Source organism: Beta vulgaris, chromosome 5, assembly GCF_026745355.1.
Source record: "Beta vulgaris subsp. vulgaris cultivar EL10 chromosome 5, EL10.2, whole genome shotgun sequence".
Classification (NCBI taxonomy): Eukaryota; Viridiplantae; Streptophyta; class Magnoliopsida; order Caryophyllales; family Amaranthaceae; genus Beta; species Beta vulgaris.
This window is the reverse complement of record NC_079206.1, coordinates 66,991,877-67,017,467: the sequence shown is the minus strand read 5'-3', so window position 1 is coordinate 67,017,467 and position 25,591 is coordinate 66,991,877. Positions and strand designations below refer to the sequence as shown.

Here is a 25,591-nt window from a genome sequence, read left to right as displayed (position 1 = left end):
GATATACTTCATCCATTTCATTTTACTCGCTACACTTCTCAATTCACGGACTCCTAGGCAAATTTTGGAGAAGAGAGAGGTAGAGAGTAAAAAGAAAAGAGACCCATGTGGGAGGAGAGAGATAGAAAGAGTTTATTGCCCAAAAAAGAAGTGTAGCAAGTAATATGAAACTTTCCACAAAGAAAGTGTAGCAAGTAATCATTTCTATTTTTGATTTTAGGTGTCACCTAGAGGTGAGCATGGGTTGGGCCGGCACGAGGGTCAGCTTGACCCCACCCAGCACAAGCACGCTACTGGCATGGCACGAAAGGCACGCTCATGGGCCATGGGTTGTGCATTGAAAACATTTTTAGAATTTAGCACGAGATCGGCAAGAGCTCAACATGAGTATAGTCGGCCGGCTCGCTTGTTGGCACGTTCATTTTAAGAATTAATCCACAAAAATATAAAATTTATAAGTGACGCACGACACGAGTCTCCTCGGCATGAAACGTGAGTCGGATTGTGCATGGGGGCTATTTTCTAAAACCCGACACGAGTTAGGCACATCAATACATTATGGGCGTTTTAGGCACGACCCACCATAGCACGAGACATGTGGGATTGGCACGTAGGTCATTAAGGCACGTCTCATGCCTACCTCTAAACTTTCACCCCTCGAAATGTTATCAACAAAATTAATTGACGTCCACCCTCTGTTCACCTCTTCATTCGAACATTACTAAACGGACATTCGATATCATTTTCAGTTTATTTCAAAACAAACTATATAAATTACATAATAAACCTAAAATCAATCATGATTAAGCTAATCATGTTTATTATGAAAACATTAAGTCTTGGCGAGATCCTATTAGACTTTCAGTAACCGAGACGACCTAACTCAAATGCATAATTCTCGATGTTATTATTAGTTGTCGTATATGTCTGCAGTCTTGCAACCACTTTTCTTCATTTTTATTATGGGTTGATTTCATCATTATCCTCTTCCGTGGGAATTCATTTGATTAAAAAAAAACTTGTTGATTCTTAAATTGAATCTTGGTCTTTTTTGAAAATTTTTCTTCACTGTTCGATGGTTTGTATATAATTAGATGTGATTTCTTTTGCATTTTTGAGTCAAATTATTAGAGCGTGAATTTGATTATGTTGCTTAAAAATTGGGTATATGTGCAGGAGCCCACTAGTAAGTATGGTCCTCTTTGGGCCCTATCCGGCAATGATTTGCTTTGGTACATAACGGAAGTCATACACAAAGCTTCTACTAGGTTGAGGTACATTTTCTCCTCCTTTAAAGAGTCTGCGTCCCCGAAGGCACTATAAGACACCGGAATAGGTCCTGGCTATGATACCATCAGTAACACCCTTAGGTGTGCAAGAGTCCACTAATGGGCCCTGACGCTGATAACCTGGTGTGCAGCAACCCACGAGTAGATATTGTCTTCTTTGTGTCATAACAACAATGATTTGCATTGGTAAAGAACCAAAATACTACCCAAAATACCTCTATTAGGTTAATATGCCCACCTTTTAATAAAGAACGCTTCGTTTTCCTGAACTTACGATGTGTAATAGCCAAGATCAGACCTCTACTAGGTTAAAATGCCTAAGATATTGATTAAGTATAATTTTCACGAGTGTACTTGTGCAGCTTAGGTTGTTTTTTCATCAATTTTGTAATCAATTGGATTGTGAGTGAAATTGCCTCATACTATATTTTAGTCGTTTTACCATTACTTAATTTTCCCCCATATACACATGTTATAAAAACACTTGCACATTGATAAACCAATATATAATCACATTCTCTTTACAAATCACGATTAATAAAGTTCACTCACCATCCTCTTGAACAATTGACAACATATCAGACTACAACAAATCCCAGATTTCGTCTATTACTGTTCTTCGGTTCTCCCTCTCCCAAATAATACTCATAATGCAATGCACAAGAAATTGTTTCACCATCAACTAAACTATATAAATAACCCAAAAATACCCTCTTTTTTTGTCTATCCTCAAACCCTTGTTGCTTTGGAGTTATTCTCTTCGCAACTTCTCTTTTCTGGAGCTTTCACAACGATTTAGGTGAAAAAGGTAATTACCCATCTCATAAATTTTGCACTTTTACTTTGTTTTTGTTGTAAATCTCTGAACATTTTTTGTTGGGCATAGTTTTCCCAGTATTTTTATTGTGTTTTTAGTGGTTAGTTTAGATTTTTGCTTCATGGGTTGTGACCAAAGTATTGAATTGATTAAGGGTTTTTAGTGATTTTCGAGACAATTTTAGCTGAGATTAGATTGATTATTGAATAGTTAAAAGAGTCTTTTTCTTCCTAAAAATTTTCGAGCTGAATGTTCTTCATTGTGCTCTTGTTTTTGTTTGTTTCACTTTATTTTTCATCATACTCATTACAAGTATTATTTTTCTTTATATCGACATGCAAAAAATAGTGCCCTAAAAAAAAATAGATAAAAAAATTCATATAATGTAGTAGATAAGGATTTAATGTTGTTTTATATCCCACAAGAATTTGGAAGAAATGCTTTGATATGGAAGATGATTTGAACTTTGAAGCATGCAACTGTTGTCTAAACAATGGAATCATGACTGTTTGCTTTATATACGGGGACGAACCTCTGTCGAAATTAAGCCGTGCCATAATTACTGAAGCCAACTAAGCTAGTGATTTGAAGGAGAAAAGGGATTATGAGCTTGAAGGTGCCAATGTCAGTGTGATGAAATGGATAGGTGCCTAATTGGTGAAAGAAGGTTCTCATTATTTTGGATGAAATTTTAGTTTAGCACTTGTGCAACTTCAAACTGAAAGGTTGAATGGAGAGATTCTTCAATACCCTTAGAAGAGTTCGTGAGGGACATGGAATTTTTTTTCTAGAACATCGAGATCTTTGTTAATAGAATAATTTGTAAAAGAGTTGTTATTCTCTTTCCTTCTTCCCCTTCTAGTTTAGGTGCTTATATACTTTCTTTCCCAATTTAACTCTTTATCGGTGGAGAAAGTGGGTCAGCATTGCCATATTATACAAGAAAGAAAAAGATGCAGTTGATTTTTGTTTCAACTTCGATGCGTTCATTTCCAGAAAATATTCTATTTCGAATGTCCTCAATATTTGAACCTCTCATCCTGACTCTCTCTGTCTTTGATATCTGTTTTCATATCCAAAAATCTAGTTATCTAGAATGACTGGATATTATCAATTTGGTTTGAATTGTTTGGGATGGAGCTTTTTGTAATATAAAACATGCAATTTTCTTTAAACAGTATGCTGATAGTTGTCCTATTATTGATCCTCAAAGTGTACTAATAGCAAATATGCTACTTAGAAGGTATCGTCGAGTTCCCTGATACCTATATTATTTTGGATTTCCATTCGTGAGTAGGATCTTAGGGAGTGTCACCAGCCATATATTATGTTCTGGTGTATTTTCTGTGTTGGTGATGGAAGATGGAACAGAAGGGACCTAAATACTTCCCTGCTTTCCTAAGGTGCAGAGTTGATAGCAACTGGGCCTAATTTAGCATGGTCTACTTGTAGGGTTTTTATTCAGCAGTGTAGCTTATACCTCACCACTCTTTTGCATATTATCCCCCCAAGGAACAGTGAGATCTTTTGCATAATCTGATGTAGCTGCAACATTTTCCTTAAAATGAAATGCTCACTACTGATTTTGTTTCTTTCCCTTTCATCTTCACTTTTCGTCTAAAGTTGAGCTAATTTATAATCATCTTATCTAATATAAGAATAGAGAAAATGTCGACATAGATATGAGTGTTAATAATAGTATCTGTCAAGACTGGTTTGGGGGGAGATATTATCTTGTTATGCACTTATAATCTTTCTCATTCACTTTCTCAGGATATCCTCAAATAACTTCCATTTTCTTTTCAAGGCACGGAGCTAATTTAATTCTGATTTGTGCCTCCAATGACTGATTGTTTGGATTGAAATATACTGATATCCATGACCTAAATGTTTACATCTAATATTTCAAGATATGGATAATGATGCTATATTCTCTCCTTGTCCACTACTTCCAATGGGAGGAGTAATCAGGCGAAGGAATCTTATTTGAAGTCCATTTTTAGTTTTGACGCTAGGTTTTGATGCATAATTTATCATCTGTTTCTTTTGTTTTTGTCTGTAAAAAGTTGGAAGCTACTCCAATAATATATCACCTTTACTTGATCAATTTTGTAGTTTTCTTCCTAGGTTACTGGCTGACTTCTCCAAAAATTTATAGTTTGAGCTACTTCTCATTTACTTTGTTTCAGGCTTTCTATCTACGAATGATTATAGATGGAATGTCTTTTAGTGATTATGCTCATCATTGACAACCTTTCAGTATCAATGATTTCTACTTGTTACATTGACTGGACTTTCATTCTGATTGTTTCAGGTTGGTCATTTAAATGGTGTAATCATGGATGTCAGAAAGTATGCAACCGCTGATTATATGTCTTCACTTCATTTGAAGACATCCAATATTTCAAATAAGGTGCCAGATAATCATCACTTTGAAGGGCGAGAGAGAGTTAATGAATGTGCTGTTTCTGCTGATAAGGTTCCAGAAAATATATACTTTGAAGGGCGAGAAAGAGTCGCCGGCCATGCTGTTGCAGATGCTGATATCGATCTTAGGGAAGTTTATTTCTTGATGATGCATTTTCTGTCTGCTGGACCATGCCAGAAAACTTATATACAATTTTTGAATGAACTTATGGAGCATCAGCTCTTGCCCAGAAGATATCATGCTTGGTATTCAAGAACTCAATTTCATAGCGGGGATGAGAATGACGATGGTGTCTCACTCCCTCTGACCTATGAGAAACTTCTGCACAGGTATGTGAAAAAATTAAAAGTGCCGTGCAATTAGTCTGCTGACTTTTATCAGTTTTCATGTGGAAGCAGGTTGCATATACTCAGGAGTGAGGAACAGAATGAGCAATGAATGTATTATTAGTATTACCTTTAGCACTATGATTTTGCCCCACCACATTAGTATTTTTCATCATCCCAATATAATTGGCTGCTAATTAAAATTTAACCTGCCCATAGTACCCTTAATCTCGCCTTTGAATAAGAAAATATTTGTAGTATGGCGGAGATGTAAACATACTATGAGAAGGATAGTTATGGTACTTCAACTCAAAACTTGCCCCCACCCTAAAACCACATCTTGTTTAGTGCGAAAAGGAGTAGTAATATTAGTTATTATCATCATAACGATTATTTTATTGTTGTTAATGTTCTATTATTAGGACGATCTGCATTTATCTGCAAATCTGCACCCCATAGTAGCTGTCATATTTGGCAGAGTGCTACTCTAAAGCTTTGCACCATCAACCATGTACACTACCAGGTTAATTTGAATGTGGGGATTCATCTTGTGAGGCTGGAAACATCACCTTTGAAGCTTTTTACGGTTTTTGGGTGGTATCTTTAAATTTGATGTAATCTTGGTTTTATTAAGCCGAAGTTCACTTAGCATATCTTAGATATGCATCCACTCTAAGCATCTAATGCTGAATGAGAGTTTGAAGGAAAGGAGGATATTCTTCAACTTTATTGGTTAAGTATGATTCTCCCCATTTTGGTGGGAAGTTTCTTATGCTTGTACTGTAAGCTTATGGAAATTTATATGTGAATTTCAGTCATTTACTGCATATTGCTTATTATTTTGTTGTTGGTCAGAGATCTTTATTATCTGTGCATGGTGGGTCTGAGAATACTATTTTCCTATCAACAGGTATCCTCACATTGCAAAGGATCATCTTGTTAGGCTATTAAAGCAGCTGATGCTAGGTTCCCCTTGTCTGTCACTTGGCACGCGCAATGGTCCGAGTGCAGCTGATGTTCCTACTTTGTTGGGGACTGGTTCCTTTTCTCTTCTGAATTGTATGGCCACTTAACTAATTTCTGAAGTTTTTTTGTTCTTTGATTACTACTTTATTCTGATACATGTAGAAATAACATTGGTGCTGTGAAAAATTACGTGTGTACTCCCAATTGAAACTCTTTTCACTTATATGATTTTTGTATTAGAAGTCTTATTTCCTTATTCTCACACATCAATTATTTGACATTTGTAAAATTGTGATTGCACAATCATGTAACCGTAAGGAAATATTTCCCAAATGGCATTTTCTGCAATTCATACACATTGCATTTTTTGTCAGCACTGCAATTAGAATCTTTGTAAAGAGAAGATTTCAGGTCAGAACCAAATTTCCTATGCAGGGAAAACTTTTCTTTGTTTGTGCCTAGGGCCTAGGGGTGAATATACTGCGGCCATCTGATATTGCTACCTTTTTGGACATCTTAGACATGTTACAACCTCTTCTGTGGGACTATGGGAGCTATAATTGTCATTTTCTATTTGGGTCTCAAGGAATAATTTATCTTGTCATAAGGCATGTCTAGCGTCTCTTTATCTCATTGTGTAATAGATCTATGATCAATGCTTGATTGAGATATTATGGTTATGGTCTTCGTCTTCGTCTTCAGGTGATAGAAATGCAGAGAAGACACAAGTCAAGCTGCTACCTCGTTACTTGCGTTGGCCTCATATGCAGGTTGATCAAGTCCATGCATTGCATCTAAGGGCTATTGGTGGTGGTTTTACACGGCACCATCGTGCTTCATCGATACATGCTGCTTGTTATGCCATTGCAAAACCATCCACTATGGTGCAAAAGATGCAAAATATAAAGAGACTTAGAGGGCACCGGAGTGCTGTTTATTGTGGTAACGTTCTCATCGTATCTGAGTTTCTGCTTACAAGTATCTGGATGTGATTGAAGACATATGTGTTTTCTGCTAATTTATTAATCACTTCCAGAGATACTGATTTGCATGATTCTGTTGGTGTGATTTCACTTGGCTAAATCTTCTCTGATGTTTCGTAATTCGTAATTAAGACTTCCTCTGTTAGTGAAATAGAGTTGCAAGTGATACAACGATCCTTGGGGCAGTGCTACTGGATGCTAAAGATTTCTGTCTTTTCTATCCAGTGCCGAGAATCTCAGCACTACTGACTACTGAGTGTCAAAAATATTACTTGGTGCTGTGATCCTGTCACGACGAGCTTTCAACTCTGTATTATATGTATTTGTGGAGTTGATTCTTTCATATCTCTGGACCCAGCAGTGGCAGAAGCAATAATTTCTGTTATTGTCATCATATTGTTTTTTCTGTCTTTCTCTCTCTCAGACTCACTATATTTAACAGTGGTACATAATTGCTGTTTATCTTTGGCTTGAGTTTCTTATAGCTTCTGTTTTGTCACATTTGTACTTTTTGGCGGTTTCTTGATGAGTATGCAATAGTTACTATTGTTCTTCCTGTTTGCAGCCATATTTGATCGAGCAGGCAGGTATGTAATCACTGGGTCTGACGATCGTCTTGTAAAAATCTGGTCAATGGAAACTGCATTTTGCCTGGCGAGCTGCCGTGGACATGAGGTGAGTTTTGGCTGCCTGCTTTGACCATAATCGACTTGAAGGAATATGTTAAATAATTTGACCTTGGTTAAAATGAATTTAAATGAACTCCTTTTGCAAGGGGGATATCACGGACTTAGCTGTAAGCTCAAACAATGCTTTGGTGGCATCTGCTTCAAATGACTTTGTCATTCGAGTGGTAAGCTTCCGTCTAGTTCCAACTGCTTGGTCGTGACCTTTTCTTTGTTAGTTGCTAAATACTGGCTTTTCTGTTATCTTACAGTGGCGCTTGCCAGATGGGCTTCCAATATCAATATTGCAGGGCCATAGTGGCACTGTTACTGCAATAGCATTTAGTCCCAGGACCACCTACCAACTTTTATCGTGAGCCTTACTTCCCAAATTGTCATGGAATTTTTTCTCTCAATAATTTTGTATTCAGATTTTGGGGGAGGGTGGAAATCTGGTATATTTGTCGACAAATCTTGAAAGTAGACTTTATATCCATTTCGCAGCTCATCAGATGATGGGACCTGTAGAATGTGGGATGCAAGGAATTCACAATTTAAGCCTCGAATTTATGTGCCAAAGCCTGCTGCTGCTGCAACAACTGGTTGGTTTATCATGTACTATTCTTGCATTTAGTTGTATTTGGAGGGGTTTGTTTTCAACATAACCTGCTCTTTTGCAGGTACTGCTCAGCAGAATCATCAAATATTATGCTGTGCATATAATGCGAATGGAACTGTTTTTGTGACTGGCAGCTCTGATACTTTTGCGAGGGTAAAGCTATTTTTTCTATTTTACTATTGGATTAACGGAAGCGTAACACTTTTTCACTTCTGTATACCATGATGTACACCCTCCTTAGTTTGGAGTTTGTTTTCCTTTTTCAAATATCTTATAGAGCTATTTTCATGCTTTATTGTGTCGTTATCTGAGCACCAAAATAGAGCTGTGTTAGTTAGCTTCAAATCTTGATCCTGTGCAGAAATTTGCTGGATCTTTCTGGATGACAAACATGCAATTTTCTCGAATCATTGTTCTATGTAATATAAAGCGATTAACTATCTCAAAAGAACTGGTCAAGTGTGTCTGTGTGTCGGGCCTGTCGGCTTTATAATGTCCAAATTTATTGTTACTTTTGTGTTCCATGTTGTTTGCCAGAACTTGTGACTCGAATAATAAATTGTTTGAGGTTCGAAGATAGGGGTGCTCTGATTGGAGCTAAATCAGGAGTGCTGTTAGTGTGTAATTTGTTGAATCAAACAAGTATTTATATTTCTTTACTGATTTGTTTCTGCAGGTTTGGGATGCTCCCAAGTTCTCTGCTGATGAACCAGAGCAACCATTTAATGAGCTTGATTTGTTGGCAGGACATGAGAATGATGTCAATTATGTGCAATTTAGGTCTGTCTGTTTGGTTTTTTTCTGCTGCTGAAAACAGTTCACCTTAAGCAGAGACTAATTATGAAAATGATCTTTCCTTTACAGTGGTTGTGCTATCATTGCAAGATCAGTCACTGTTGATTCTCTGAAGGACGATCAATCATTAAAGTTCAAAAATTTGTGGTTAGTACTGATATGTCCTGATTATGTGAGCCTGATCTACAATGGCATGTTCAAGGGTCTGTTTCTCTTCAACTTATGTTCACTTATATGCAGAAAAATTAAGTAATGTTCAGGAAAGTTAAGATTCAGGAAAAATAGGGGGAAGTTCAGAAAAGTTCAGAAAATTTCAGACTAGTTAGAGAAGTTCTGAAAAATTAATGTAAGTTTAAGAAAAAAAAGTTGAAGAGAACAGACACAAGTTCTCGTTTCCAATGCAACTGAGCTGGTTTGGTTACGATTTATACTGGCATAGTGGCAAGTTCAAATTCTTGTTTTCGAAGCAACTGAGCTTGTTTCACTGTCTCTTTTTGGTGCCCAATGGCCAACACATACCCTAGAGACATTCTTGATATCATGTTTATTTTCTGTATTTGCAGGTTCAGTCATGATAACATAGTAACGTGTTCTCGAGATGGAAGTGCAATCATTTGGGTGCCAAGGTTACGTAGGTCACATGTGAGTTTATCAAGTTATGAGTTTTGTTTTTCCTCAATATATCAGAATCCTCGTCATTCATTTTTAGGTGCCTCTTAAAGTTTGAGACAAAAGCTACAAGCATTCAGTTTTATCTTTCTTTCTCTGTCTCTTTTTGTTGTTTCTAAGACAGCACCTACTTGACAAACTTTTGGATGAATTTATATTTTTCTAACACCTTTCGTGCTTTTGCATTTTGGGTAGAGTGGGTCTGGTCTTCTTTTCTGTTACATAATAAATCTACTTTCCAGCTGATTATGTCGCTTTCACGCTATTAAATTGTCTGTCTTTTATATTGATTTTACATTGTTTAATTCTATAGGGAAAAGTTGGGCGTTGGACTAAGGCATATCATCTCAAGGTGCCCCCTCCGCCATTGCCGCCTCAACCACCCCGTGGGGGACCACGTCGAAGAATCCTTCCAACTCCTCGTGGAGTAAATATGATTGTGTGGAGTCTTGATAATCGTTTTGTGCTTGCTGCTATCATGGGTAACTTCTGTTCCCAGTCTTGATAAAAAAAGGCTAAGATTCCCTGTGTAGTAGTTCTCCCCCCCTCCTCACCCCACCCAACCCCTGTTTACATGTTTCAAAGGTAAAATTAGAAAAGTATGTTTCCCTATAATATCTAGGTGCTGCTGAAAATCATATACCTGCATCTACCTATTTAAATTAGTGGAGAGCTGTACACTTCATCTGCTATACACCCTTTGCTGGCTGCTGGCTGTTCTAGTGTCAGGCTTTGACAATTAATTTGTGCAAAATTGGTAATTCATCATATAACATATATATTGTTACATTTCATCAAGTGATACTTTCATAATATGTTTTTTCTTTTATGTTCTCTAGTAATGCTTCTCCTGTTCTCTTTTAATCTTCACACTTGGTACTTTTGCACTATCTACACACTCCACTTTGATCAATGGTTGTGATTTATACGTATTGGAAAACATGGTCATGTGGGGACTTGTTAGATCCGTCTTGACATAGACTTTGAAAGTCTCGGCTATTCAAGTTTTCTGCTTATAGATAATTGAAGATATTAATGGTTAAAGTTATGTGTTGGCAAGCATAAAAATCAAATTGTATGGATTAAAAGAGGACAGAGTTAATATTTTCTAGAAAAATAAGTATGGCAGAGGGAGTGTTACTCAATGGGGTTGTATTCAGTGGCTCTGACTAGTGTACTTTCTTGGCAGATTGCAGAATATGTGTATGGAATGCTGCAGATGGCAGCTTAGTGCATTGTTTGACTGGTCACACTGAATCTGTGAGTGCTGGCTGTTAATACTATCTTTTGAAACAAAATTATGTACGTCTAGTGTGCTGGATGTTCTGGGGACTTATACTACTTGAAACAGGCATATAGAGTAGAGATGGATCGTGGATGGTAGAATCAGAGGCTTTCTTAAAGCATTCATAATTAGTAATTGCATGCGAGGAAAGTGGAAGCATTGACTTCTTGAAAGTTAACAGAAGAGTTTGTTACAACTCATCTTGGGAAGTTGCTTAGTTGTACTTTTGTTGAAACTTAAAAAGGATATTGTGAAGCTCTAAAGTATCGTAGAGCTAGAAGCTATCACTGTGGAATATCTATTCTTTGCTTATAAGTTAAGGGAACACTCAGATCAGTCAGAATAGTGGTGGTTTTATGCGACCGTCTACCAATCCTCTGGTTTAGTGGATGGGGGGATGTCCTTTAACACCATTCGTTATGTCATCATAAAAGAAGAGTAATACATGAAGATTTAGCAGAAGTATCTTTTAGGAGGAACTAATGCACTACAAGCTGTCAGTCTATTAATTCATATCAATATATCATTAACCTTTCCCCTGTTGTTGTTGCTGTATACTTGTATTCTTGCCTAACCATCTTTGTGAAACATTTACATTTCAAATTGGTTCAGCCTCTGTTGCTCGTAGCCATAGGTATCTCCTATAATTATGTCTCTTAATTCATTCCATATGGACCAGTCACCTCCAATTCTTTCCTCTATAGCTAGAAGTTAAAGAGTCTAAAAACTTTCAGTGGATCATACATATTATTAGTGGGTACCCTAAAGTCATGCTGTAGCCACTTCTAATCCCCGATATAATTGTAATCATAGATGGAGGACCAAACTGGAAATACGGAAAAATCTTATCACACTGACTCACACAAATGTACTTGTGCATATATGTATCTGTGCATGTGAGTTTACATATAACACTTCTCCAGATAATGCTGTGCTTCCCCTGTGATGATATTTCATCATATAATCGCTAAATTGCTATCCTGTATGGGAAAAACTCTTTACAAAACTTCCATGAGGTTATCCTGTTAAAAACTTGTTTCAAAATGGAACCTACTTTGTAAGTTTCTATTTATTTTTCTTATTTGAGTATAGCCGGAAAGCTTTACCTCCCTTCTTTGCCTTATTCGGTTGCTCATACATACCCCTAATAATCCATAATCAAATTATCCCATTTGTTGATAGCTATACTCTGAGAGTATGAGGTGAACCTGACCCTTGCTATTGGTCTATCACATCCCCACTTTCCTCTCTTACATCTTTCTCTCCCACCCCCTCCCCTCCTTACTTAGCTTGAAAATATTGTTGATATCTTTTTTTCTTTTCATTATTCGTCAGACATATGTTTTAGATGTGCATCCATTCAATCCTCGGATAGCTATGAGTGCCGGTTATGATGGAAAGACCATTATATGGGATGTAAGTTTTTGGACCTAAAATTCTACTCCGTTATGTCATATAAATTGCTTATTCAACTTCTTTGTTGCTTATACATTCAGATATGGGAAGGGAATCCAGTTCGGATATTTGAAATTGGACGTGGTAAATTGGTTGATGGAAAATTTTCTTCGTAAGTAGACTTGCTATGCAACAAGTTCTTTTTTTTTTATTACTTTTTTTGTGTACTATTGTAAGGAATGATTTTATGCTCATCTGATTTGATAATTTAAAATGTAATCTGCCCTTAAGCAAACCCATGTTCGATTTATGATTGTAGTTAATTATCCGATTATATCCATCTTCTGCAATTTTTCCTCATTGCTTATATTTCCTTATATTTACTTTATAACATAATATATTTCATACAATGCTGTAATAATTTTATTTTGTAACTCAGGGATGGGACATCAATTGTACTCTCGGATGATATCGGCCAAATATACCTGTTAAACACCGGACAAGGGGAATCTCACAAAGATGCCAAATATGACCAGGTGTGGGTTCATGATACTTAGTCTTTGTGTGTTCGTTCAACTAAAGGTTTGCTTGATTGCATCATGATGGATGCATTTGCTGTTTTTACAGTTCTTCTTGGGAGATTATCGCCCTCTTATCCGTGATACTTTGGGAAATGTTGTTGACCAGGTTAGAGAGATTATGTTCTTTAATTATACCTAAAATTCGTGTTTGTGTGCTTATATAATATGTCACATTTCTGAGAGTGTTTTTACTTTTGAGAAATTCTGGTCTTCTCGATGTCTAGTGTTTTTTTTGCACTGCTGTTGGCTGTAGGTTGTAATATGGAGTTATTAATTCTTATCACATGCTACTATAGAAGTAATATTTGTTTATTTGGACTTGTTTCTTCTGGACCTATCCTCATAAGCAATCAATGCATGCATATAGTTGTCATCATTTATTTCTTAACAACAAGCTTCTAATGAATGATATGGAATGCAATGATATTTACTGATAATGCAGGAGTCACAGTTGAATCCATACCAAAGAAATCTTCTGGACTCTCTCTGTGATTCAAGTAAGCTAAAATGAGTTGTTATACATTTCCTGCGCTTCTGCCTCCCTTTCATTGAGCAAAAGGATTGCTATTACAGGTATGATCCCATATCCTGAACCCTATCAAAGCATGTATCAGCGCCGGCGTCTTGGAGCACTGGGTGTGGAGTGGCGTCCATCCATGATGAAGTTCGCTAGTGGCCCAGATTTCAGCTTGGGTGATGATTTCCAAGTTTTTCCTTTACCAGATCCAGAAGCGATAATTGATATTCTAGAACCTATAGATGCTACTTTGTGGGAACCAGAAAATGAAGTTATGAGTGATGATGCAGATTCAGAGTATGATGTAGCAGAGGAATGTTCTAGTGCCAAAGAGAAAGAAAGTATCGGTACTAGCTCCTATGGTGATACAGACTCTGATTCAGAAAACTTTGAAGTTAAACATCGGCACAAAGATGGCCTCCGCCGATCCAAAAGGAAGAATGAAAGAGTTGAAGTAAGTCATATTTCCAGATGTATGTTATTTTCTCTTTCCTTCTATATCTACTCATGATGATATTTTGATGTTCCTTAGGCCGAGTTTACTGCATCTGGTAGACGCATAAGGAGGAAGAGAGTGGAAGATTGCAATGGAACTTCTTCTCAGAAAAAGAGGGGAAAGAAATTGAGAAGTGGTCGTAAGGCTTCAAAGAAGAATTCTTCTATAGCTAAATTATCCAGACCTCAAAGAGCTGCAGCCAGGAATGCACTGAGTGGGTTCGCTAGAGTCCCTGGGACATCCTCACTTGGCGAAGATGACGGTGATGGTTCAGAAGATGATTCTTCAGACAGTGGATCATTGTCTCAAGATTCTGAAATTCGAGATGATGAGCCTGTTTGGGATCTTCAGTACAAGCTGGATCAAGGTGGAGAAAAAGCTCCCTTGGATGATTCTCCTACTGTGATGAATCCATTTGAGATGTCTGTACCTCAGGCACCTGTTGAATCTAGAAAGAAATTGGTGCTTAAATTATCTGTCCGTGATACTAAGAAGTCCTTGCCTAAAAGTGATGACCAAAAAGAGTTGGACGCATCATCTTCTTTACCTCAAACACAGGAAGATGAGCAGGCTTGCGTAAATGACGAGGACATGGATTTACATCCTCCTGCTGCATCTAACCGTAAACCAAATCAAAGTGTAAACAGAGTCACTATCAAGTGTAAAGGACGGCTAGACAAATTTCCTAATCACCCGAGTTCTTCTGCAAGTGTTGATGATGTCTACTCTCCTGATAAGCTGAGTGCAGATAGTGACATCCCAATGGAAGTCTCTTGTCGTGGAAGTCTTGTAATAGGATGTGAAGGAGATGGTGGTGGCTATTCTATGGAAAATGCTGTAGCTGTGAGTAATAATAACTCTCACGAGTTGAAAGAGAGTGCTCAGCCAGTTCCTACCAGGATTAAGATTAAATCAAATGGAATCTGGAAGCAAGAGAAAACTTCTAAACTGAAATTGGTTACTGGAATTAAAAAGCTGGTTGCTACTGAAGGTCCTTCAGCACCGTACGCAGCTAGTTGTGGTAGTGGTGTCGAAGATTTTAATTCTAATACAGGCTACTATGAACACTGTACTGATTTTCCTGATGCTGAAACTGATGTGGTACGCCGAACTAGGTCTATGGAGATAAAAGCAAGCACACGTGAAGTTGGCAAAGTAAATCGTAAGGTGAAGCTGTGGAAGACTGACCAATCTGCTGGGACATCAAAGATTCCTGAGAATTCGTCGAGAGACTGCATGCTGAATTCAAGCGTAAATATGAGGTCTAGGTCTACTAGAAGCAGGCAAGACAACTTCTACGAAGAGGACTATGGTCTTCCAAGTGCAAGTCAATCTAGTGTTTTTGGAAAAATATCATGGCTGATGTTGTGTGAGCATGAACCTGGTTACCGTTATATTCCTCAGCTTGGGGATGAAGTAGTGTACTTGAGACAGGTAATTTGGTTGACTCTTTATCTTACTGCCTTGGTTACTGTACTTCTATTCTGAACTAATGCTATGCTGGCCTTTTCAGGGTCATCAAGAATATATAGAAAAATATGCCCCATATGAAAGGGGTCCTTGGATATCAACGAAGGGACGGATAAATGATGTTGAGACCTGCCTGGTTGAAGGCCTTGATTATGCCCCTGTTCCTGGATCTGGAGAGAGCTGTTGTAAGCTCACACTTAAGTTCATAGATGATTCTTCAAGTGTGTTTGGTAGATCATTTAAATTGACTCTTCCAGAGCTGCTACAAGCCCCTGATTTTTTGGTAGAGAAAACATGGTATGATTTTGCTGTCAGTAGAAATTGGACTCCTGGGAATACATGCTCAGTGTGGTGGAGGCATGAGGAAGGAGAAGGCGGCAGCTGGTGGGAAGGTCGGATAGTTTCTGCAAAACCAAAATCTAGTGATTTTCCTGACAGTCCATGGGAAAGATATGCTGTTCAGTACCAGGGAGATCCAGATCCTGAACTACAGAGTCCATGGGAATTGCACGATCCTGAAGTTCGGTGGGACCCTCCGCATATTGATTTTGAAACCAGAAACAAATTGCTTGATAATCTTTCTAAATTAGAGAGGAAGAAACAGGTAAGAGCGCCTTTTCCTTCTATCTGGCTTCTTGCCTCTTTGGGGTATTTTATCTGCTATTCGTAGATTTTGTTCTTACTTGTTTCTATGTTGCTTGATTTCATTAATTATCAATCTGAAGTGATATAATTTTTATTTTGTGGTTTGATAATGTTTTTGGAAGAGGAAATGATCTTGTCGTGTTTGATTTATGAAAATTACAGGAATATGGTATCGTCAATTTGGAGCAGGTTTCTCAAAAGCCAGATTTCTTAAATCGGTAAGTCCTGTTGAATGTTCATGATTTCATCTTTGCTTTTTCCTTGAGGTATGCATGGAGAATATTTATAAAATACTTGGAGTTGGACACTTGGACATGTGTTTGTGTCTGATACGACTACCGTGTCCAAGTAACATAGTAATAAAGTCTTCAATGATAACTTTTTTTTATATCTGAGCTTTGTGAAAACAAGCCATATGTGGAGAGGGGGGGGGGGGACAAAGTAATACACATAGGCATCGACACCATTGGATGAGCAGACGAACCCCCAAGTACCCAATCTCCCCACCCCTCTACAAGCAAACTGATCTGCGAGGTCAGTGCCATCTCTAAGCATCTGCTTCATATAGAAACCCTATTGAACAAACTCCATAAAACTTTTGTCTGCTGTTTCCCGGCTATGTTTTCTTAATGCACACTTCAGATTTCAGAAGGGTTGTTTATCCAATTTGGTGTAAACAAGTTTGCTTGTATGTCACAAGCATGTAGTTAGTGACATAAGCACTAGAGAAGTTTCTATGCTCTTGATTCAGTTACTGAAAGAAAACAATATACGGGTAACGGGCTAAAAGAGGCATCATGTTTGTTTGATACGAGGCTCCAAGCAAATTGCTTTTGTATAAAAGAAAATGTGGAAATTTATTTCTCATTTTTTTTCATAATAAAAGTAAGGTAACAAGAATAGGTTTCCCTTTCTCAGCTCTCAGGGAAGAATCTACTTGGTACATAAATAAGAAAAAGTCAATAAAAGGAAAAATCAGAACAAGAACAAGAAGCCATAGAGGATTGAGGTACATCAAAGAAAGTATAGATGAAACCAGTTTCATAAACCCCGAATATAATAAGATAGGAAACATCTGACCCTAATTCAAATCTATAATGGGCATATATTGATTCAGTTACTAATTAATGAGGACTTCATGTGAGTCAGTTCAAAATTCATGGCAAAATGTTTCGCGGACACAAATTAGAGTGATGAACGAATGCCAGATTGTTTCGGACTAAGATCTGAGGAAAAATAATCACGCAGGATTCATTCAAAACTGGGATAAACATGGGCCCATCTTCAAAAATGAAGGATCATAACCGGTGGGTGAGGAGGGCAGGGGAAGAAAAGGCTAAGAATTTATTATGTTAGAGAGCTTCTCTTTCTAGAATTGTCAATCAGGAAATTTATTTCTTACGCAACCGGTGTAAACCAAGTTAGTATGTATATAATGTGGTCCGTTTTATGAAGCTTCGGCTTTAGAGAATCTAGTGGGAGTTCAAAGGTAAAAGCACCCAGCTCCCTTGGTTCTCATTAGTCATCACCTCTTAGTTGCGTCATTGTGGTGGTTTTCTTGTGGTAATTTCTAGCTATGAGTCTTAATAGATGAAGTTCCTTGTTGATTGGAGATCCTATTATATATCCGCACGCACCTTAGACGGGTTACCATTTGAAAATAATTGAAATTGCTGGTTTATATTATATGTGCAATCTGAAATGACCCAGAGCCACTCCTTTGATCCAAATTTCCCCTGATCCACTTGTTATTGTTTTTCCCTTGGTTGCAGGTTTCCCGTCCCTTTGTCACCGAATGTGGTTCGATCAAGGCTGACAAATAACTATTATCGGAATGTAGAAGCAGTAAAACATGATATCAATGTGATGGTGTCGAATGCTCTGTCATATTTTTCGAAAAATACCGAGCATTTCAGAAAGATGAAAAAAATGGCCGAATCCTTTGAAAGAACATTATCAAAATTGTGAACAACAGTGTTCCCCATATTTCGACTTAGGTTTCGACACCACACCCCATTTTTATCAGTTTCTCCAGATTTTTTTGCCTAGGTAAGGGGTTTCAGAAATCTTGTATGCATCATCCATGGCAACTACACCTCACTCGTTAGTCGTTACTTATTTACTTGATCCTCTCTTTAGTGTATGAGGATCATCTTTAACTAACAGAGTTTTAAGTTGCTCTCTGATATGTATGAAGCATCTTGTTGTATAACATTTTCATATTGCAACAAATGTTTAATCTCCTTACTTGATGCCTAAGGTATCTTGAATCAGAAGCAACTTCTCAAACTTTGTTAATGCAAGGGATTTGTTACCTCACCATGATGAAGCTACCTTTACATATGCTGGATAGTCTTTGGCTAGTAGGTTAAGCCTACCTTCCGTAGATAATACACACGTTCGTATGATATGGAGGTGACATGTATATGAATAACAAGTCAAATGAACACATGTACATGGTTAACAAGTCAAATGAACATATGTACAACTTTGTTAGTATATGTTTATTAGTATTGGTCTTTACCTAGTGTTTGATGTTCATCGTGGATACCTTTCTCACCATACGGACGTGTGCACCTACTGATTTTCATACCTGGTGACTTTATATTCTTGGACTGTTACTTGTTACTAAGCATATCAATTACTCTTCTCTGCTCGCTGGTTGGTCATCTATAAACACTCACTATTATTAGATAGTATTTCGAGCATGGCTCTGACAAAAAGGTTACTCCATTCGTCTCATAATATATTGCTTGTTTCTCTCTCTTGAGTTCAAACTTTAAAATATTTGACTAAATATTCTCATGTGTATATATAAAATAACATATTTACGTGGATCTAGTTAGATTCATCTCATTGTGTAGTTTCATAATATCAACTTGTTATATTTTTTGTTAATAAGGAATTAAAGATATTAAAGGTCAAATGTTTATCTCAAAGACCATGTGAAAAAGAAACAAGCACCATATTATGGGATGGAAGGACTAGTACTCCATCCGTCCATAATATAGTGCTTGTTTCTTTTTTACACAGTCTCCAAGACGTAACTTTGACATTTCATATTTTCAATTCCGTATTAATAAAAAATATATAAAGTTGATATTATGAAACTTCACATTGAGACAAATCTAATAAGATTTCACATGAATATATTTTTTTATATGTACAAATGAGAATATTCGGTCAAAAATTTTAAAGTTTGATTCATCAAAAATGAAGTAGATACTATATTATAGGACGAAAGAAGTATTTACTACTAAGAAGTACTACCTCCGTTTCTTAATAAGTGCAACATTTCCCTTATTTGGAATAGTCACAATAAGTGCAACCAAGCTCAAAATGGTAAAAAAAGTTCAATATTATTACAAATATGCCATCAAAAAGCAAAAGGGGATCACAACTTTTTTGTTTCATCACTTGAATTACTCTACTTTATTGTGGTCCCAACTTTCTCTCTCTACATTCCTTGGTATTCCCCCACTTTTTCTATGTTGCACTTATTAAGAAACGGAGGAAGTATATGATTCTTCTAGATGGTACACATCCTAATAGTAATAATTATATGCTACATCAAATACTAAACAATTACACAATACTTTCTTACTGTTTTTAATTCCTACCTATAAAATACTATGCAATACCTTCTTCTTCAATGCAAGAATTTTCTACACGAAACACATTACTTATTTCCTATGGAATACTATTTACTTCCAAGTTAGTCATGCAATATTTCTCATCAGAAAAACCTCTAAATTACATTCTAGATTTCCAATCATCTAGAATACAAAGAGCATCGGTCAAATTGAAAGACCAACAACCAAGTAAAAATACAAGAAAAAACACAACCACATTTTTTTCATATAAATTGCTTTTAATTCTATCCTTATAACACAACCAAACATTTTTTGCATTGGTTTCAATAAAACCTTAAGTTCTCTTTTGATTCATAACATTATTATTCCAATGTTTTCACTTAAAGACTTGAAACACCATACACAACAACAAGATGTAGAAACAAAAGAAGCTACAACAACTCAATGGTGCTTAGCTTCCCTTCCATGGCTTAGACCTGAGTTCGAAACATTCCCTAGGGAACTTCCCTTGCAGGTTATTCCTGATATAGGAAGGCGTGTAGATCCTAATTCCGTCCCACTGATATCCCTAGATCCCATGTTACCCGAGTTTGAAACATCTCCAAGAGAACTTCCCTTGCAGGTTGTTCCTGATATAGGAAGGCGTATAGATCCCAATCCTGCCCCACTGACATCCCTAGATCCCATATTACCCGAGTTCAAAACATCCCCAAGAGAACTTTCCTTGCAGGTTATTCCTGATATAGGAAGGCGTATAGATCACAATCCCGCCCCACTGACATCCCTAGACCCTATGTTACCTATAACAGAAGAAGATGACGTACTCTCCCTATGTGATCTTCCAATTTACACAGATGATTCCTCTGATATTTCACTAACCAATTCTTCAAATGAGACTTCTAACGATTCCTTCGAGTTCTTCACACCACATTCTCCACTCGAATTTAACTCGAAAATCGATCACATTGTCTCCTGTGGTACGTCGATTTCGAGTAAGAAAACACCAACGTACAAAGATCATCATCAGAATATAGGCTCCAAACGTAGAAAATGTAGGCACTTTATATTAAGTAGGATCAAACGTCGTTATTCTTCTTCCAAAAAAAGAGTTAATGCATCAAAATTTAAGTGGCGTTTCTTCATGTTTGGATTGCAGAGATTTGGTGTTCCAAACAAAATGGAGTCAGCTGATATGAAGTGTAGACAAAGCAAGATTGACCCAAAATCATTGGAGATGTTAGCAAGAAATAGTAGTACTAGTAATAGTAAAGTAGAGAAAGGTTTATCATACTTGTTAAAATCTTTGAGTTGTAGAAGTAAGCATTTTATTTATGTTTTAGATTAGGAGTTTTTAAGAGCTTAATTATAGTACTTAACTACTTATATTAGTTGCTTAATGCTTACTTTTAAGCTTTTTTTGGTATTTTTTTTTTTTTATCGTTCTCACTTAAAATCTTGACACTATTTATACTTAGAGGGAATCTTCTCAATTTTGTTCAATTCATAAGAATGTTTTTTTGATAGTACTCAACTACTTGTATTAGTTGCTTAATGTTTTTTTATCTTTCTCACTTTCCTGTGCACATCTCCCAATATACATCTTTAAGCTTAAATATCTTTTATTGTATATTAGTAAAAATTATAGCGATTGAATATTAATAATGTACTAATTGAGACGAATCAACAAGACCCCACATGACTATATTTTTTCTTATAAATTGACAAAAATTGAGAAGATTCTCTCTAAGGGTTTGTTCTCTTCGGCATAAAACAGCTGAACTGAATTGAACTAAACTGAAATGAATAGTGATATGTGAGAGTAAAAGTATTGTCCAGAGCTGAACTGAATTGAACTGAACGGAAAAAAGTTGGGGAGAACGGACCCTAAATATGAACACAAATTATTATAATAGGTGGTCTAATTTTAACATAAAATTAGACAAACCCAATACTGAATTTTTCTGACAAGCATATTCCATTTCACACTAACCCAGCAACATCCTCGCCATCCCTTCTCTTCTCCTTCCTTTATTTTCTTGATTCTCAAACTACAATAGACAATTCCAAAAAAAATAACTCGGTAGTCTTACCGAATGAATTAAACTAGTCACTAAAAAGGTTAGAGAATGTCACTTCTGAATAGATTAAACTGGTTATGAAATAGATTAAACTAGCACTATATTAAAAAAAGTGGCATGTTCTCTTCTTTATATTGGGCTTGGGCCATGCCTAATTTTAAACTAAAACTAGACAGTCTCTTATAAAATCAACTGAAATTATAAATAGTGTCAAGATTCTAAGAGAAAACGATAAAAAAAACAGAGGGAGTACCACTCTAATAGTACAACTTAGGGCATGTTCTCTCCAGCTTATTTTCAGTTCAGTTCAATTCAGTTTAGTTCAATTCAATTCAGTTCAGTTCAGATCAATTCAGTTCAGTTCAACTATGAACAATACTTCTACTCTCACATATCACTATTCATTTCAGTTCAGTACAACTCCGTTCAATTCAATTCAATTCAGTTTAATGCAGTTCAATTCAGTTGTTTTATGCCGAAGAGAACAAACTCTTAAACATTAGAACTTATTGATAAAACTTAAACATTAGCATAGCTTATCCATAGCACCAAAACGAAACACTAGAAGATTTAGCCACGGCCCAAGATTGTTACAAATCAAGCCATCACAACTTAAATAATAGCCCAACCATCTAAATCCCATATACCCTTACAAAACCCTAACCCTCGAATTTTCTCTCTCTTTCCCCAAATCTTCGTCTTTCTCTCTGAAATTAATTTCTCAAGCTTTTTTTCAGCGAACAAAAATGGCGGGAGGAAAAATCAGGAAAGAGAAACAAAAAGCTAGCAACCATTTTCAAGGAGGAATTCCATTCCACAAATCAAAAGGACAACATATTTTGAAGAATCCAATGTTAGTTGAATCAATTGTTCAAAAAGCTGGAATTAAACCCACTGATGTAATTCTGGAAATTGGTCCAGGTACTGGTAATCTTACTAAGAAACTTCTGGAAGCTGGTAAAAAAGTTGTTGCTGTTGAGGTCGACCCACGTATGGTTCTTGAACTTAAACGCCGTTTTCAAGGAACTCCCTTTTCTAATCGTCTTGAGGTTTGATTTTTATCTAATTTGATTTGATTTTATTTTTCAATGTCTAATTAAAGTTTGAATCTTGTGATTATTTGTTCTGGAATTGATGGGGTTTTTAAATTAGGGCTTGAAATTTTAAGTTTGTTTTTGTGTAGTGGTTACAGTTGTAAACTTGTAATCAGGTTAATTGAAGAAATAAGGGGAAGTGGGAATTTTGTGAAGTGTAGGTTGATTGGATAATATGATGATATGATCGAATTGGGGTCGACTTTGGGTTGATATTTTGGTTGAGTAATTTCTTGTCGTATCGATTTCAGTTCTGTTATAGTGTCTAGGTTAAAGTGAAGCTGACATGTTAAAAACCATGTAGAATGTAGGACGATTGGATAATATGACAATTTGATTGAATCGTGGTCGATTTTCGTTGATTTTTCGGTTAGTTTCGTGTTATATCGATTTCGGTTGTGTTATGATGTCTAGGTTAAATCCATGAAGTGTAGTAGTAGTTTTTGCTACTATTATTGCAGATCCATTGAAATTTGAAGTGATATACTTGTATAAGTTTCAGTCTTTGGTGAAATTTAGGCACTTCAATTCTTTGCTTTTGGCAATTCTGTGTACAGCTGAAGAGGATTGCAATAAGAACTTAATTCTAGTGGTTATAGTGCTTCATGTTGATAAATTATCGGTTCATTTGGTGTTTTGGTGTTATGGACTGGTTTGAGCTTAGGTTTGTCTATGATTTGCTTATGGGAGAGTGGACTCGGAGGAATTTGGGAGTGCTGAGGTGGTGGATGAATGTCCATGTATTTCTGTTAGAAGAAATTGAAATTTAAGTAAAGAAGTTGATTGTACAAATGGTAGTTCGTGCTCTACTAGCTTGAAGGAGCAAGGAAGTAGGGATCAAAGTCATATTATCTAGTCTGGCATTAGGCATGCTGCTATAAAGTTCTAAATATCAAATAGATCACACTTCAATTTCTTGTATGGTATTGTTGGGAAGAACAATTTCTGCTCCCCATTTAAGGTCGACTCCTAACTCAGTTTAAATTCAACAATAGGAATACCCAATTAAAGATCAAATATATCACACTCGTTCTCGGAGCAAGTTTAAATTCAACAATAGGAATACCCTATTAACCTTTTATACGTATTATAACTAGTTTCTCAAAGTAAGACACTCTTTCATGCACAAATGGGAATCCCAGCAATCCACTTGGCAATGCAATGTTTAATGTGTTGAATCATGCAGCTTTGATTGCCGAACAGGCAAAGAGTAGACTATTGGGTCTTGCTCTTAACTTTCCCTGGAATAAAGCATAGCTATAAACTCTGGTAGTTACTGAACTTACTGTTGTAGATATTGCTCACGTGTTTGTTCTGTTCCCCTGTTCTTTTTTTTATCGTGTGCTGATTGTTGGATCTCAAATTGAAAGATGCCATCTTCCTGATAGAATTATACTATGTATAAAACTAGTTTAGTGATGTTCTTCTATATGGCATATTAATATCCTCGCCTTCTTGATTTAACAGGTTATACAAGGAGATGTTCTCAAGTGTGAACTCCCATTTTTTGATATTTGCGTTGCCAACATCCCTTACCAAATATCTTCTCCTCTTGTGTTCAAGTTGCTCGATATCAATCAAAGGCAAAACTTCAGATGTGCAATCATAATGTTCCAAAGAGAATTCGCAATGAGGCTGGTTGCTCAACCAGGTGACAAACTTTACTGCCGTCTCTCAGTCAACACTCAGCTCCTTGCTCGTGTTTTCCATCTACTTAAAGTTGGGAAAAACAATTTCCGCCCCCCACCTAAGGTCGACTCCTCAGTCGTTCGTATTGAACCTAGAAAACCTCTTCCTATACCAGCCGGAAAACTGAAGGAGTGGAATGGGATGCTCTCACTATGTTTCAGCCGAAAGAACAAAACTCTTGGATCAATTTTTGGTCAAAAGAAGGCTCTTGAAATATTAGAGAAGAACTACAAGACCTTAGAGTCATTAGGGCAACTAAAGAATGATTCGGATGCAATTGACATGTCTATCTTAGCCGATGAGAAAGATGACCAAAGAGCTTTTCTCGATGAAAACGAGGATCAGAATATGGATTTGGAGAATGGAACAGCTGATGAAGATAAAATGGAGGTTGAAGGTTCAGATGGAGACTCGGATAATGAGGCACCGGCGAATGATTCTGATTTTAAAGCTAAGGTTATCGGTGTGTTAAAGCAGTATGATTATGCTGATAAAAGATCATCCAAGCTCACTCAAAACGAGTTCATACACTTATTATCGGTATTTAATCAGGCCGGTATTCACTTCACTAGTAGTAAATAGTATTTTGATAGGCTAGTTATCTTGTTTGTGCATGCCAATACATGCACCCAAATTTTGCTTATTGCTTTCATTATTCCATACAATTGTTACTAAATTACCAATGTGAGTTGATACAATTTAAATGGCGAAAGTAGCAGTGTGTTCGTTTCTTTTTGTCTTCATTCTGTATTATCAATTGTATTTTCAGTTGGTTATATTCTTGATTTGCTATGATGTTTTCCTCACCTTCTTGAATCTCGGTTTGCTTTCATCATTAATGTCATGGCGTGGAAAATACTATAACGCAGGGACAATGTATGAAATAAATAAACTAGTATTTTACCCCGGGTGATGTTCCGGATCAGTAATCAATTACAATTACCAAATACATTATTCATAAATTTCATAATTGATTCTATCAGCTTTCGTAATATTTTGTCTGGTATGAAATAGGAAAATGGACATTATGGTATGATAAGTTTTTTTTAAAAAAAATTAAGAAATTCGAGATAAAAATAACGACTTCAATGGAATTTGGGTAAGCAAATGTTATTATAATAAGCTTTTCTACATGTTTTTATAATTACATATAATTATGAGACTTTATCGTATTTTACTTTGTAATATTAA

General features: G+C 36.4%; 2 protein-coding genes across 2 annotated transcripts; both read left to right on the top strand.

Moving 5' to 3' along the window:
- Positions 1-1,816: 1,816 nt before the first annotated feature.
- On the top strand, positions 1,817-18,233 carry LOC104894759 (uncharacterized). Its single transcript, XM_010681067.3, has 24 exons — positions 1,817-2,097; positions 4,421-4,863; positions 5,771-5,919; positions 6,529-6,768; positions 7,375-7,484; positions 7,585-7,662; positions 7,747-7,847; positions 7,979-8,076; positions 8,155-8,246; positions 8,770-8,873; positions 8,958-9,035; positions 9,452-9,530; positions 9,871-10,039; positions 10,747-10,817; positions 12,178-12,258; positions 12,339-12,409; positions 12,677-12,773; positions 12,865-12,924; positions 13,261-13,315; positions 13,392-13,789; positions 13,868-15,265; positions 15,345-15,905; positions 16,109-16,164; positions 17,719-18,233. The coding sequence occupies exons 2-24, from the start codon at positions 4,445-4,447 to the stop codon at positions 17,912-17,914; spliced, it is 4,761 nt and encodes a 1,586-aa protein (XP_010679369.2). The 5' UTR covers positions 1,817-2,097; positions 4,421-4,444; the 3' UTR covers positions 17,915-18,233.
- Positions 18,234-22,249: 4,016 nt separating this feature from the next.
- Positions 22,250-25,131, top strand: LOC104894758 (ribosomal RNA small subunit methyltransferase). Its single transcript, XM_010681066.4, has 2 exons — positions 22,250-22,666; positions 24,179-25,131. Exons 1-2 carry the CDS (start codon positions 22,364-22,366, stop codon positions 24,980-24,982), a joined length of 1,107 nt encoding a protein of 368 aa, XP_010679368.2. The 5' UTR covers positions 22,250-22,363; the 3' UTR covers positions 24,983-25,131.
- Positions 25,132-25,591: the final 460 nt, after the last annotated feature.